The sequence below is a fragment of the Neodiprion virginianus genome, chromosome 3 (assembly GCF_021901495.1).
Source record: "Neodiprion virginianus isolate iyNeoVirg1 chromosome 3, iyNeoVirg1.1, whole genome shotgun sequence".
NCBI classification, from domain to species: Eukaryota; Metazoa; Arthropoda; class Insecta; order Hymenoptera; family Diprionidae; genus Neodiprion; species Neodiprion virginianus.
Window position 1 is genome coordinate 443,599 of NC_060879.1, and position 17,451 is coordinate 461,049.

General features: G+C 37.9%; 1 protein-coding gene across 4 annotated transcripts in view; it reads left to right on the top strand.

The window, feature by feature from the left end:
* Positions 1-11,876, top strand: part of LOC124301579 (immunoglobulin superfamily member 10-like) — a 31,818-nt gene extending 19,942 nt beyond the window's left edge. For 2 of the 4 annotated variants that reach the window (XM_046756805.1, XM_046756804.1), the window contains exons 2-4: positions 7,561-7,794; positions 9,931-10,091; positions 11,100-11,876. In XM_046756805.1, coding sequence (XP_046612761.1) covers positions 7,561-7,794; positions 9,931-10,091; positions 11,100-11,697 — 993 coding nt within the window. In that variant the 3' untranslated portion in view covers positions 11,698-11,876. Of the gene's footprint in view, positions 1-4,901; positions 5,391-7,560; positions 7,795-9,930; positions 10,092-11,099 lie in introns of those variants that run through there. The other 2 variants (XM_046756803.1, XM_046756806.1) reach the window with 2 other exon arrangements.
* Positions 11,877-17,451: the final 5,575 nt, after the last annotated feature.

Sequence of the window (17,451 nt, forward strand, 5' to 3'; positions counted from 1 at the left end):
TGTTGTTGTTGTTGTTGTTGTTGTTGTTGTTGTTGTTGTTGTTGTTGTTGTTGTTGTTGTTGTTGTTGTTGTTGTTGTTGTTGTTGTTGTTGTTGTTGTTGTTGTTGTTGTTGTTGTTGTTGTTGTTGTTGTTGTTGTTGTTGTTGTTGTTGTTGTTGTTGTTGTTGTTGTTTTTATTTTGTTGCTGTATACTAATATAATATCGATATGCACTGAAAGAGTTATGCCTGTTACGAGGATTGACCACGTTCACCGCATGCACACGTATACCCATATACCTATACGTATAATTATGCGCGTGTATGTACGTACGACTGAACTTAAATGCGAACAGGCTTGATCGCTTCCTCCGATTACATAATCAACGAAAATAAACAAATAAAGAAAAAAAGCTTACATGCTTCGAAAATATTTGCTATTTACCATTAAAACGGATGTCGTATGTGACGTAATGCACGCTCGAAACGGCTCGCTGCACGAGATTTTGCGATGCGTTTTAGTTTATATTTTTTGTTAATCATGATTTTCCGACGTAAAAAATCCCAAAACCCGCATGCCCGTGTAAACCTGGTTTATACAACTGTTCTGCACGTATTTATGTGTGTATGTACATCTGCACCTAATTAATGCTGGCACTGGTATGATAGATTCGAGTCTCAAGTTTGTGGTTTGAATATTCTACGAGACAAGGTCGAGTTTAAAAGCGGTAACGAGAGTGGGAATACCTCAATCTTGATACTCCAATCTGTGGTGTTAAAGCTTAGTCAACAAAGATGCTCAATTTGGAGGATAAATATCATGCGGCAACATCGTGTGTATGTAACACAATACACGTTGCACAACACGATCGAGCTTATGAGTTTATCACGTATGCATAGTAGCGAATAATATACTGCTTCGTGAATTAGATACAGAAAAAAAGTCACGAAAAGAAAAAAGTTTGCCGTAAAACGTACAAACGTGGACATTAATTAATTCACATACGACTAGTTTTTCGGTCGAGTCGATTACGTTGGCAACGCAGGCTGACAAGGAAGGTATCCCAGGTCGATATCTTCGATTTCATTTCTCTTCTAATGTGTTGTAGTAAACTAAAAACTAAGCGGCATGTATTATTTTTTTTTTATCTGCCATCAGACACTTTAAGAGATTGAAATCACCCTCCAAAGTAAGGCATGTCGAGGAGCGATTTCGCAGTTTCACCCACAAGAACATGACATTTTTTCAATCAATCCAAGTGGAAAAGTTTTCTCACAACTAGAACTGAAAAATGTCATTTTCTCAATTAAAAAGAAAAAAAATTGCCAAATCGCCCCTTGACATGCCTTACTTTGGAGGGTGGTTTCACCCCCTTAATGTGTCTAATTGCAGATAAGAAAAAAAAAAAAAAAAAATACATGCCGCCTAGTTTTTAGTCTACCGTGACATATTACAAAAGAAATCAAATCAGAGATATCGACCTGGGACACCTTTCTTGCGAGTCTGCGTTACCAACGTAATCGAACCGGCCGATAAATTAAAGTCCATATGTGTGCAACAGGTATAATATATAACGTCCTCTGTCTTTTGATGACGCGTGACAATTAACTCGACGGTTAGTTTGATAATAATTATATGTACACACACACACACACGTGCATGTATATGAAATATATTATATGCATGTATAAAAAGGTGTTGAACGATTTATGTGATTTTCCTCGTAAATGTGATTTGTAATTTTTCCACTTGCGTCGACATCAAGAATGTGACGTGTAATCTGTCGAACAACCACACATATCATATACACATTGTATTATAAATGGAAAAGAGCGGAGGAACTCGGACCTCAACATCGTGCTACAGTCTCTCTCATTGTCAATTATTCCGTATTTACACGTTACGCTATAATATATGTGATGGTATACGCACAAGCCGACAATACGCGAATGTAAAATAGTATCATTCAGCATACCGTAATGGGTGTGTATGCATAATACCTACAGAATGTACGGTGAGCCGGATGACCTCTGTTAATGAAATGACAATTTTTTATAATTCATCTACTGTTGCAATTCAGTAACTGCGTTAAAATCTGGAGTGAAATGTCCGTCGCACCTAAGCTAGTGTTACATATGCACGTATATACACTGTATTTCATGTATGTTGTGCTTGTTGTTTTCCGGTATGTGTGTGTGTGTGTGTGTGTGTACATATCTATATGTATATCTATATATCTGCATGCACGCATAATACAACACACCTGTACAACGGTTTCGCTCGCGACGCATCGTGTACGTGGTATAATATATCGCAACGATGACACCACCGTATTTTAAATTTTCCCTACACACCCTGGTCAACCGGAATTTGCATAATCGATGTGCCTTTTCTCCGTGTGATACGTTCAAAGAAACATACGTGTGTGTACGTAAATCGTATTGTATATAAGCAGCTATTATACCATCTGTCGATATATGCATATAATGCCGGGTATATTATTGATCACGCCGAGCTCGCGTATTGCATTGTATGGCGATATACCTGTACGTCGTGGGTAAGTATGCATTTAGAGAAATTCGTAAATAGGGACGGGCCAAAGGCCAGGGGATTATCATTCGTTGAATCATTCATTGGCCATTTCAATTCGGTACGCACAGCCTGTATATATAGCCTGTACATGTAGCATAGCACATATAGATATTTATATACACACGATATAAATAAATTTTGCATCTTTTCTCGCACAATCAGCTCTCCCGTGCAGCTGGTCGAAATGTTCGCTGTTCGATAAGAATCAACGCGAAGGTTCCGTGCATACGTGCATCATATACCCTGCGTACCTGCGTATATAAAAATACCGATGTATGTACAGTGTATGCATAATTATTGTATCCGCTTCGTGTAAAGAAAATTTACATAACGTTAAATACGTCTGATCAGTATTCATCGGTTCTGCGTATCACGTTTCGTTCTCAAAAGTAAAACGAAATGGCACCAATTATGACGGGATCGGGGTTAAAGGATGAAAGGGTCAGTATTTGGAACGGCCGATATACCGAAATTTCAATCATGCGAAAATAGAAAAACGAAATATGAATTGTTCGAAATTGTTACCGATTACAATTAGAATGTCTACTAATCAGTGACTCAAGATTTCCCATTACGAGAAGAATAGAAGATATATTGACAAACATGTACGTGTATACTCTCTACGAGCATATGTGTACGTATACAGCGCGTACCTGCGTGTATTAAATATTTTTTGCGAGACGATATGAGATTCTTCACTTCGACCTTGCAGCCCGTCACTGCAACTAATTGTAAACTGTTCCCTGCGCATACGCGCCGTGCAATATTGCGAGCTAGTATTGGCATGACGAGTGCTTATATTATACCTGTAGACGCTGCTGCACGCAGATGCGATGCGATATATACGTATATATACATTCATACATGCATAGTTACGTACGTGAATAGCTAATATGCGACGGAAGATGAACAACATGTTTCGTTCGTTCGGTTCGAGAAAAAATATAAAAAATAACGAATAAGATTCCTCGCCGGTATTCGTCCGAAAAATATTTTTCACGCCTAACGAAAAGTATAATTATGCCGCAGCGTATTACGACGATATACGCTAACGATGATGATAGCTATGAACGAGGATACGGTGTGCTGTAACTGCTTTCTCCCCTTCCTCCTCCTCCTCCTCCGTCCCCTCTTCTTCCCTAACTGCATTTGTTGCACGTATATGTCTATAATTATGATTGAAAAAATTGTATACAGGGTAATTTATTGAACTAGAGTAGATCGAAATTAATTTTTCTTAGAACTTCATATTCTAATCGGGCGCGATAGGAGCTCATAACTAGAAACACGGTATTTGTTTAAAAAATTATTTTTTTCGTGGATGTTTTGGTCTGTCAACTTTGGCTTGAATGTTTTTATATATACTTGTAAAAGGTAATTTTTCTAAACTCGGTTTAGTCGCTCTGAATTTTGTTCATGGATAATACTACTTAATTTTCAAAGAATTTTATACGGACATATGTTAAGAAAAAAAAAAGCCTGAGATTATCAGAACGATGTTTGTTTTTCTTACAATATGAATAAAAAATAAATAAATTGGGCAAGTTTTTGCGAATGCGCTTGTGTAGCATTTAGTTCATTTCCGTACATGTCGGAAATTATCCAGGATCCACCGCGTGGATTCAAAGGATGGTTGTGTGGGAACGGGTCGGATTCGATGTGCAGCAAACTCCACGCGGTAAGTCCCGGATAATTTCCGATGTGTGCGAAAAGGAAGTAAAAACTGCATAAGCGCATTCGCAAAAACTTGCGCAATTTGATTATTTTTTATTCTTATTCTAAGAAAAGCAAACGTCGTTCTGATAATCTGAAGGTTTTTTTAAACATATGTCTGTATAAAATTGGTTGACGATTAAGTAACGTTACGCATGAAAATATTGTGGAGCGACTAAATCAAGTTACGAAAAATTTCCTTTTATAAATAAAGAGTAAAACATTCAAGCCAAGGTTGGGAGACCGAAACTCTCCACAAAAATAAATAAACAAAAAAATACTGCGTTTCTAGTTGTGAGATAACGCAACTTTTCCGCCTTATTGGAATTTTAAATTCTGAAAAAGTTGATTTTCGATCCACCCTACTCTGACCACCCGATTCACGAGCGAAAGAGTCGCGTATTCTACGATTACGATGAGTATTCGGCAAAAGAGTCTGCATATATTTATGCATATAGATAGATTTTGCGGTAGAAATATCCAAATATCCGTAAAACCGCTCCGACGTTACTGTATTTGTATTCTCAGAGTGTGACGCATAGGTCTGACGATACGGGGGACCTGTTAACCGAGATAAGATTACAGGGGCATTCGCTGTCTCTGTTTTTGCTCCTCTCCGTCTCTGTCCCTCCGCGCTTTCGTGTGAATCGTACCGACGGAAGTTGGCGGTGGTTATTGTTACAGGTAGTGAGAAATAATCGTGTGACATCGAAGTGCGTTCACCTACTTTTTTGTGTCATATCTGTGCGGTCGGTCGTCGATAGGTGCGGAATTTGAAAGCGAAACGCGATTTTGTGGAAAATTGTAGGAAAAACAACAATAATAATAATAACAATATCGACGGCAGTGTGGCAAGAATGAAGGTTGCGCCGTTGTATTTTTTGATCGGTCACATTATCGTCGTCGGTATCGCCGGTGTCAAGTCGGATGTAAAAAGTGACGCGTTTTGCAGTAGCTTTTGCGTTTGCGACATGTGGTACAGACTGAGACGGGCCAGCTGTACCTCTCGGCATTTGTACAGCGTACAAACTGGCGTCTCTAACGCCGTTCAGGCCCTCGATCTTTCGAACAACTCGATCTCGGCGCTTTTGAATTACGAACTTAAGGTGAGCAGGCTCCGAGCGATTCGCATCGCGTCAATAATACTTGGTTGCTTGCAGGTTTCTAAGTTGGACGCAGAATTTCGTTGACGCACCGATAACGCTCGGAAAGCGACGGTGGCGCCTCACAGCCATTATCGAACAAACTACTTGTGCTGTCTGTATAATAATATTATGTATTAGTCTGGCCCGAATAAAAACAATTTTTTTTTTTTTTCTGCGGTGGGTAGTAAAAGTTGATCTGCGTGCTAAAACAAATTCCTGTGAAAGGAGAGTCCTGTTGCTCAATTTTTAAAACGTAATAAAACTAAAAACAACCGTTAAAATGGGGTGTAAAAATAGGGTGAATCATCTTTGTTCTAGACAGTGTCTTGAACCAGATTTATATGAATATTTGTTTTGAGACAATACGATTTTAGACCGAGAATAGGTGCAAATCCCGATACTGTCTACATGCACAACTAAGGAGGGTGAAAACTACCCCTATGCGTTGAATTTTGTAAATCTAATGGTCATTCCGAGATCTCTGTTTGTCAACCGATGAATTCCAAGCGTTTTCAGTGTACGTTTACCGACAAATTTTTTCCGCTAACGAATTACATTCACGAAAATACGTTTTTTTTTTGTATATGTTTATTTATAACAATTACAAACAATTATGGATTCGCAAAAAATAACAAGCATTCCAAAGATTAAGTATTTTTTCACCTGAAAATGCATTAAAAAATCAGGGTTTTACATGGAAAAAGAAAGGGTGCAATATAGGGGCTTCCGTGACTGAAAGGGTTAATTAACCTCCACCTCACCCTTAAACACAGGTCAGCGATTCAATATTTACCATCGACGCATGCGTGTGAATATTAGCTATTGTCATATGCTCAACCAACAATTAGAAACAATTTGATGCCGACGGTCACGGTTCGATGCATGTATAAATACGGCAGTAGGTATAAAGTATTTAGTATTTGCCATTCGTATCTATATATTTACAAAAGGTGTGAAACAAGTAACGAGCAAATTCATTTCTAAATCCATCTTCGCGTATAATTATTACCATCATCATCGAAGAAACGTCGATTTAAATGAGTTGCAGGCCGTAAGGTCGTGTGAATTTATTTTCGTGTTTCTTCTTTTTCTTTTTTTACATTCCATCTACCCGCTTAAACGATAAACTTCAGGGTCAAATCTTCAAAATTTTAACATCCTGTATCATTCATCAGGTTCGCATGATACAAAGATTTCGTCATCTTTATCGCGTATCATCCTCCGCTTCCCAATTTCGCGTACAGTCGAGGTATACAATTCCTTTGCGCAACGTATGTTACAATTATATACTCGTTTATAAATCAGATCGATCAATTTCCTACAATTATACACCCACGTTTACCTACAACGAAGCACCTTGTATATTATTTCCCGCCTTTCAATTACTGCGCAAATAAATCAAGGCTTGTATTAATTTTCTCCTAAATGTCAACCGTTGCACGGAAGTATACACGTATAACATATCCTAATATATGTGTACATAAAATTTGGAAATATTCTCGAGATATCGATGACGACCCGTAGACTTTATTTTTTTACGTTTCCTTATTAACTTATAACCGATTGACATTCGAAACGAAGACAATTAGGAAGAGCACCGCAAGAATCTATCACTCGCTAATAATAGTGTATTCGGAACTAGAGGGGATAAAATAATGCACTCCAACAAAGAGAATAAAAAAATGAGTAACGAAATTTAAATGAATCGAGACGCGTTGTCCGTTCTGTGCTAAATTTGCACGAATGGTGTATACTTAGTACAAAGTACATACAGGCGTGTATAGCCTATACAAACCATGTAATGTATTCTTGTAACGACGTCTGTGAATTGACTTTAGAATTCCACGGTTTGAAAAACTTGTTCGTATTACATTATACTTTGTTTGATTGCACGACGACGACATTTAACCCACGATGTTTCCCAGAGTTAAGGATCGTCATGGTTTGTGGTCGTTTAGAGTGGTGTCAGTTATGCGTCACGCAGACAACCAATTGTCGAAAATTTGGGCAAACGTGCCTGTAACAAGTTGTCGCATATCGAGGGAATATCCCAGATGAATCAACTCTGCCTATATTATGATGATGAAGGCCGCGGTGTGGGTTTTTATTTATGTTTTTTTGCTACTTTTAGAACACCGGCCTTGTGAACTTAAAGTATTTGAACTTGTCCGACAACTCGATAAGTGAAATTGGTTCGTTTGCATTCGCGAATATCGACGATCTCGCGGTCCTCGATTTGTCCAGGAATCATCTGTATTACGTTCTCTGGGATACGTTCGTCGACAGTCGAAGTTTGCGGATTCTTCATCTCAATGGAAATCGATTTGGCACCCGGATCCCAGACTTACACTCAAATTCCATTTCGGTGAGTATGCACGGTTAAAAAAAGATGTCCCAGCAGATCCACTAAAATTGTTGAATTGATTCAGCCATTATTTTTAAACGTATTACCGAGTGAAAATAAAATGAAATTTACTAATTAAATGCAGATATGACAATTTAAGTGTTAATGTTTAAAAAAAAAAAATTGTGTCGTAATCATCGTCAGAAATGTAACAAGTAACAAAAATATAAAGTGGACATGACGTTCCACGTCAAATTTGAAACCTATGTATCTCACCCCTTTAGATTTTAATAATTTTTCAGTACGATGCCGCAACCGACCGAAAAGGGTCTCGGAGTTGTTTTTAAATATTTCGAAAATTCACTGGTGGCCAAAAAAATATGCAAAAAAATTCCGATTGCAACATCGTACTAAAAAATTATCAAAATCTAAGGGGGTGAGGTACATGGGCTGCAAATTTGAGTTGGAATGTCCCATGTACGTATATAATATATAATAACGCACAGTGTATGTATGGGAATGTAATGTGTAGATGATGTGTTTACCCTTTTGAATCCTTGCTTATGACGAGAAGCCACGTAAGACGGGCAAAGCCGTCTAATAAATGATGTGCGTATGTGCAAATCATTAATTACGAGAGGAATATTGTCGAAAGTTGACTATTTGAAAATTTGGTGATTTCGAAGTGTCAATTTTCAATAATACACAGTATACGTCTATAGGTGTACGCATTTCTCAACGATACGCGTATATATGATAATGTTTTTCCCCGCACGATACATATTGCAGTGGCAAAAGTTATTCCAATGGGAATTAACAATAAGTCTCGCATTTCAGGGGACCGGCCGCATTTGGATATTAATATCTTCTTGCTCGTCATTTCCAGACGATCAATTCAACCATTAACGTTTTAAATTTCTTTCTAATTGCTTGGGCGCTGCGTTGCATTTTATATACGCTTAATTATTATCATCGTCGTCATTATCGCCGTTCGGTAATCGAAAAAATCACGTACAAAAGTATAAATATTATGAAGATGGAAAATCCTCAAGGTGATATTACTTACCGATGTTGGGTGTTTTAATAATTAGCGCTATGCCGGGAAGCATGGGCGTCGGTATCGATTAAACACCCTGCGATCACACGGCCAGTGAATCAGTGATCGCAGATTTAGAACAACAACAATCAACTAGACATATCGATATACGTATAATCACGCACCGTGCGCGACGCTGCAGATTTTAAGAACTCAAAAATCGGCACAGATCTTATTTGCCCGATGGTCGAATTTCGATTCTGCTGCCCCCTCGTTTGTTTCTAAATGAAGAAACAAAAATTTTCAGCCCAGTATTAATGTCCTAAATTGATTTTTACTATCCGCTGTAACGACGCCAAGTTTTCCATCTAAAATACACGTAATTTTTATATTCTAATGTTTAGTTTTTTACTGAGACGTCTAATCTTTGACGAAAAAAATTAATTTTACACGAAGTTGACGGGGATCGAGTGTACATTCAAGGGGGGGAAAAAGAAAAAAATGTATTTACCGTTCTAAGGCATTTTAATCCTGCTGATTTCAATATTATTCTTTGTTTTAAATTAATAGCGGATGATTGCTACCTTGTTACCTTAATATCTCTTTGATGACTTCGATAGAACCTAAGATTCTTGATATTATATTTCTAAATAACCTGAATACGTAATAAACGTCATATATGATTGATATCTTTAATTTTTTTCCACCATTTTAATTGAATTAATAGAAAAAGAAATATTAAAATTCGTAGGGTAAAAATGCCTCGGAATGGCCAATACATTTTTTTTTTTTTCCCCTCGAAAGTACCGTCGGCCATTGTCAATTCTATGTGAAATCAATTTCTTTCGTCAAAGGTTAGATGTCTCAGTAAAATAATAATATCCGAAGATATAAATTACGTGCATTTTAAATGGAAAACTTTGCATCGTTACAACGGATGGTAAAGATCAAGTTAGGACATTCATACTGGGCTCAAATGTTTTGTTCTTCTATTTCTAGAAACAATGCTTGGTTTCCGACATATTTGAGCATATTTTTTAAAATGGCACACCCTGTATCACGTCACGCTATGCAGATAATACGACTGAATGATAAGATGAGAGTTTCTCAATTATTTCCAGGAATTGGGACTCAGCGATTGCCAGATAAGCCATGTAAACCGGCAGGCTTTCGCGGGGCTGAAAAATCTCCGGAAGCTTGATCTTTCGAACAACTTTATGATGCAAATTGACTATCGGGAAATTGAAATTCTACCCACGCTGCAGGTCATCAATTTGGACAAGTAAGATGGTCCTGCATTTATTCTACATCTATGTATGTGTGTACCTGTATATCTATACGCTTGCGCAGTTCATTCCAATATAATTGTATCCTGAATTCCTGAGGTACTAATGAGTTTCTGATTGAGTTGAATGATTTAGCTGATATATCGTATATCCGGATGAAATATCGCCCATCAAGTACTACGCGGTTTTCCGTTCATTTCAAGGAACAGATAATTAAAAACCGTGACATTTTTTCGATTTAAGAACCAAACAAAGCGCTACTGTAAGTAGGTACATACCGTCACTTCTGTATCGGAAAATAATTACACGAATCGGAGAAGATGAATTCCTGTGATCATGTTCGGTATAGAATTTTCGTTATTTTGGGAAAATGATGCTTGGTAATTTTTATTGAATTTCTTTGAAATAATAAGTAAGCTTTTTGTTTTCATCCGCAGTCGATCAGCATACGATACGTACAACACCTCGGTTGTAATTTATTGCAATTTTTCCAATTACACATTCGTAGTAAAAATAATTCAACTACCTGTACTAACGAGGAAAGTATCCCAGGTCGATTTCTTCGATTTGATTTTTTTAGTAACATATTATAGTATGTAGTATATATTTTTATCTGCCATTAAAAACTTTAAGGGGGTGAAACAACCCCACCAAAGTAAGGTATGTCAAGGGGTGATTTGGCAATTTTCTTCTTTTTTAATTGAAAAAATTATATTTTTCACTTCTCGTTATGAGAAAACTTTTCCAGTTGGACTGGTTAAAAAAATGTTATGCTCTTGTGGGTGAAACTGCGAAATCGCCCCTTGACATACCTCACTTTGGAGGGTGGTTTAACCACCTTAAAGTGTTTAATGGCGGATCGAAAAAAAATACGCGTCGCTTAGTTTTTAGTATACTATAACGTGTTACAAAAGAACTCAGATCGGAGATATCGACCTGGGATACCTGCCTTGTAATTTACGTACAACGTGTATTTCTGTATAACGTACGAATAACACAAACAGCAATCCTTGGTCCTGCGGGGACATGAAGAGGCTGTTATCGCACCTCGAAGATCGGAGCATCGTCTTCGATTCGCCGTGCAACAAATCGAGGAAAACGGGGGGCGAGAAACCGGCAGGTCGAACGATGAAGAAGTTTGAAAAGATGATCGACGCGACGCGGCCACAGGATCAAAATCAGGACCGGGATCGGGAATACGGAGTCATGCTGAGTCCAACGATCACGTGGATAACGGATCCGCCGCCTCCGGTGATCGGCACTGGAAACAAATCGAAGAGCGAAACGATCATCGACCGCGACGGGTTACTTCACGCCTTAGCCGACGTTTCCCCCCTATGGATATTCGCCGTAGGCTTCTCCGTCGGCTTCGTGACCAGCATGCTCTTCACGTACATCTGGGTGACCGGCATGATCTCAGGATGCTGGAGATGCCCGAAAATACCGAGGCGCAACCTTGGCGCTACCCGCGACAACGCTTCCCAGAGGATATCGCTTCTCGGAGGTCATCCTGCCTGCCCTGGTACTCCTCCCCCACCCTACAGGGACGTCATCCTGAATTCGAGCTCCTATCCCACCGCACCCTCCGTCGTGTCGATTTGAACGAAGTTCCGCAAGAACCGATAGTTGCGTAAGCACCTATCGCGGTGTAGGAAATGGAAATCGTACGGAATCGGTTGAGAACGGCCAGTAAAGAAAATCAATTAACGTGGTACATGTATTTATAATTTCGACGATACCTACTCTTCATCTTTGCACTCTCTCTCTCTCTCTCTCTCTCTCTCTCTCTCTCTCTCTCTCTCTCTCTCTCTCTTGACGAGCCGGTTGAAGTTAGTAACGTTATTGTAACGATGCGTGATTAGGAAAAATTGTTACTTCATACCTACAGCACTGTCGGTAATTTAGTAAACCACAAAAAACAACACAGATTCATATTTTGCAAAGACAGCTTGTTGAAAATTATTCTAAAATTGAACAATTAATGAAGTTTTCGCTGATGTTCCGTGAAAGTAACGTTACCAACTTCAGCTTCGTCTCTTTTGCCCTTTCTTTGATTCGACGGAAACGAGGTACACCCTGTAGAATATAATATATTGCTCTGTAAGATTTTGTTTCGTTATACTGCATATAATATCGTAATATAATGTAATATTGTTGTAAGAAAAAATATACGTGAAAAACGAAAGTTTTGTCTTTTAAATATATCATACATAGTTACATCGCCTGTCTAACGGCGTAAGGCGGTACCAACCAAAAATGTGAGTTTAGTAGCAAAATGACGTGTCACTTTTTTTTTTCACCATTAGCTCGGAAAATGTTCAAAACGTATAATTCAATTGAAATCAAACGCTTGAAAAAATAAAGGCAAAAGGTCATATGTTAGGCAGATGCAACCTTTTTCCATTAATAAGTATGCATTAATAAAAGATCAAAACAGAAACTCGTAACCGCCATGTCTTATTTTTGCAAATGCTCTGAAAGCCAATCAAGACGCGTGGATAAATGGAAATCTGTAAAAATTCAGAAGTCTTGGAATAAAATGCTCGAAGATAAAGACAGAAGATTGTAACTGCAATTTTTTTTTCAATATGCAAACGCTTTAAAGCCTACTAGAATGCACAAAAAATTGAAACAAACAAAGTTATAGAATGAGGATGTCGATTTTCTGAACGTTGATTATCCAAATCGTCAATTTGCTCTTTTGCTATTTTGCTCTTAATTAAACCGATATTCAATTTCAACGTTTCCGACCATACTTTTATGTTTCAAGCTTAGATACACAATAAAAAGAAAGAAAAAAAAAAAAAAAAAAACAACAACATACGCCCTTTTGCTTTTTTCAACAGCAAAGAGCCACAAAACAGTGCTTCCGACCTTATGCCATTAGACACGCGACGTATATCGGGCATAATGTATAGAAATATGGTATATACGGCCTGTGCGTGCCCGTGCGTGTGTATGTAACATGTATATGTATATAGTTTCATAATCTCGAGAAGTAATTTAGAGTGAAGAAACGCTATTGCAACCGCATGCCGCGTCTTTTCTTTCATTAAACATACCATGCTGCTTGTATACCTTAAATGCAGGTGCTTATGGGCATGTAATACTGTAATTAACCGCCGATCGTGCGACGGTAGCCCATGTACGTCACGACAAATTCGTCTAACGACGCGTTATAGGCATACAGATATATCTATATAAATGTATATAGGTATGTATATGTAATAGACATAACCCGTGTTACAGGCGTGGCCAGTCGAGAATATTCCAAGTGTTGTAGTCTGATTGTCAGATGAGATGGTTAATATCTAATAATATATATATTAGAGTGGCTCACCAAAACAAGTGTTTTTATTTCAGTGCCGATGATGTAAAAAAAAAAATCCCTTAAAAATTTTTTCTCGATCGGATAAGATTTAATATATTATAGATAAAATATTGTCGCCTACAAAAATGGTCTCTTGATATTTTTCATTTTCTTCTATATTTTCACGCGAAATAGACGGGGAGTTGAGGTGAGCATTTTTTTTACGTGTTATGTCAATGTAAAAACGAAAACTCGAAAGGGGAACCTATAAATCTTATCCGATCGAGATCAAATTTTCAGGGGATTTTTTTTTTCATCATAAACAACAGTTTTACGAGGGATTCGCACTGAAAAAAAAAATATGTACACATATATATAGATATTTATGTGTATACTACAATATTGCTGCTGACGTATAATGCAATGGGGAACTACCGTGATAACGATCTACTACGGTGACTATCTTATAAACACCACGCGTGGGTTATACGAGCTGTTACGTGTGAGTTGATGCGACGTAGTATATGAAAAAGATCAGAATATCTCGAAAACTCGTCTAGCAGCATCCCGAATGAGATAACTATACGTATGTATAATATACTTGCGGTTAATTTCCGCCACAGAGCAGCCATTGACGTATGTATCGAAATTATACGGCTAGGTACAATTATATCATCCTTAAACATCTGCGAATGCCTGAGTGCCAGTCGACTCACGTTAATGATAACGGCGCCGGTATTTCCTCATACGGTATACATGCTTAATTAACGCGCTTACGGACCTGTAAGTTTCACCACTATATCACGTTCACTGAACTGACAAAATATCAATAACAACAACAACAACAACAACAACAACAATAACAACAATCGTTTCTATGATAACGTAACAGCGACACGCTCTGTTTGCGTATTTCACCTAAACACGCTAGATTTTTATCTCTGTGTATTTACATAGGTATATTATATACATTTAGGGAATGCCTTACTTCATTTCGACGTTGTCGTATGTATCGCCAGATATCGAAGTTCAAGTATCTGAAGCGCGAAAAAAGCGCAACAGCCCTATCCTATACGCAATCCTAAACAAAAACACTCCAAGACGTTTTCGTTCGAGGCAGAAATAAAGAAATGGCATGAATTCTACGGGTTTACCTTTGGGATTTTCTAGAATCCATTCGACCCATTTCTTTGTTTCTGCGTCAAATGGAAATGTGTTAATATTCTTTTTTTTTTTACCGACGACTTACGACGTCAGTTGCTCCGTGTCCCTTTTCCCCTAGAATTCGTCATGACACCGAGTCGTCCTTCTCACTTTTCAATTCATCACGGTCTTCCTCTTTGCCGCCACCTTCTCCAGCAACAGGTCGCCAACGCATCTTGGCTCTTGATTATTCCGATTTTCATTTAACTACACTTGAATAAAATGGTCCCTAACGGACTTGACACGCCTTGCTTTAGAGGCTGGTTTCACCCCCTTAAAGAGCTCAATGGCAGATACTAAAAAAATACGTGTCGCTTAGTTTTCAGTCTACTATAACATATTACAAAAGAAGTCGAATCGGGGAGATCTACCTAGGATACCTTCCTTGTGAGAATCCCCACCTACATACAATACGTCAACGTCGAAATCGACCAGGACACTCCTTAATTAACCATCTCCTGTGGTACGCGGTTAAAGTTAGTAAAGTTATCGCAACGAAACATTGGGGAAACCATGACTATTTTCTTATATTTACAACGACTTTCGGGATTTGAGCCTATATATTTGTTATTTCGTTACGGCTTACTGTCAGCTAGTGCAATAATCACGATAATCTTCTTATACCCGTCTGTGCGGGACTTGACCCCCGGCTTGTCGACTCAGAATTTAACTTTGGGTAGAACGTAAAAGCTAGACAAGGACTGTAATTGTGGAAAGCCGTGACCCAATGTATTACACGTACAAGTGCATACATGGATATAACCTACCTGTGTACACTTTCTCGCTACGTACGGTGGGAATCTCGTCGAACAAGCTACCAGGTATATGATATGCATAACCTTCGGTCGAACATGTTCACGGTGAGCTGTTTTAGGAACGTTAGGGTAAACCCTGAACTCCGCAGTCGAATGTATCGCGTATTTATACGTACCGCACGTTGTGTAATATATTGAAAATTTTCTCAAATATTTTTCACGTTTCTTTCAAGTACATTATTCGTCGTCCAACGGGCGTGAAAATATTCCTACATAATGTAAAGATTTGATATGTTGAGATGAAATTTTTCCGCCAAATGGTCGATGCCCTCTCGTTGATTAATGATACCTGTATATGTGTATTATACGTGATAGTTTCTAAGGTTGCCGCCCAGTGGGCGAAGGTCTGCCGTTCACTAAACTATGAAACACATTTTTACCGATTATTTCTCTTCTTTTGTAACCAGATACATACCTATAAGCTTTATTCAAGGTAGAAATTGTGCCTCTTCTCATTCGTCATTGATTTTCATGTCACAATTAACGTTACTAACCCCGGAGATTTGAAGTTTCATTATCAATTAATTACTATACATCACCGCTGCGAGTTTCGGATAATCAGGATTGCATACCATGTACGTGGTATCAAGGCTTTGCAAAGTGATCCGTTTCACTCGCACATTGGCCTGCCTACATCACTTCCGTTTATCTCACCGACGTTGTCGACTTTTTGAAGGATTGGACTTTGATTGGAACCTTGAGGGGCGCGTTGCTTGAGAGGCCTGACTAGACGTTTATATATGTATATATTATTTTTTACATCAATGATACTCTCTTCTAATCGACTGCAAGGGAGCAACGTACGGATAAACCGATCATCAAGGAGGTTCGGTGTCGTTTTCTCGGCCTTAAATTCATATACTATCTAGCTACGGCGCGCGGTATCAAAAGCCTATGATCAAACTGCTTGCTTTTGTCATTGGGTTGAGGATAACGTGACAGTAGTCACGTTGGCGAAAAATTATACGGAAGAATGAAGAATAAAATTGTTTTCTACTGACTACACGAATTTCATTTATCACAGGAATATCGAGGAAAAGCATGTTATTGTACCTATAATATAATAGCCAATGAAATAGGAGTGAATAAAAATTCACATTAAAATCGTGTCGTTATATTTTTATAGATAAATATACAGCCAAGGTTGGGTGAACTACGATGTTGAACTGTTCTTCGTACACGATTTCTCACGTATTTTCTTCATTTATACAAACATATAACTATGTATACGTATGCGGCAATTAGTGTCCCAATTAGTTTCCGAGTAGAGGCTTCGAATATCGATATCCAGATACGACGCGCGACGCGCAATCAATTGTAAGGGTGCAGGTTGGAATCGAAAGTTTAACGATTCGTTAAACCAGGTATTATCAAAGAAGATAATATCTCATTTCAGTTTTCAGAAAAAAGTAACATATTAACTGGTTATTTATCCTCGTTCGAAGCGTCGTTATGGCTGACGATCAGTTAGGAAGTTAGGGTTTAATTACTTTTGATAAGTCAAATGTCGAGTTTTTGTTTATCATCTTTTCAAACGTTTATTCACACGCAAGTAAAGCTGATTATTATATGATTGAATTTTACTGCAAGTGAAACTTTTTATTTTCATTATTATTAATTGTCTTTTTTATACCTCTTTTTTCAGGATCTGCAAGTGCTTCCTGGTTTCCTTATTTTATTTTATTTTTTTTTATTCATTCTTCATTCAGAACGTTCTTTGGAATCGTTTTTACATACTCTGAATTTGACAAGAAATTTATAACCTGACATGCTACTACCAAATGCAATAAATTTTCGAACTATATGTATAATTTCAGTATGCATGTAAATTATATGTCTGTCCATCGATCCAAAAAGCAGAGTATTTTTGTAGTCATGTATGTCACGTAGCGCATAAAATCACGAGGTTGAAGTTAGTAACATCACCATAACGATGCGTGTTCATTAAAAATAGTCATTCCGCACCTTTAGAATCGTGTAAATTTAGTAAAGCATAATAAAGAAAATATACTGATACTCCGACAAGCG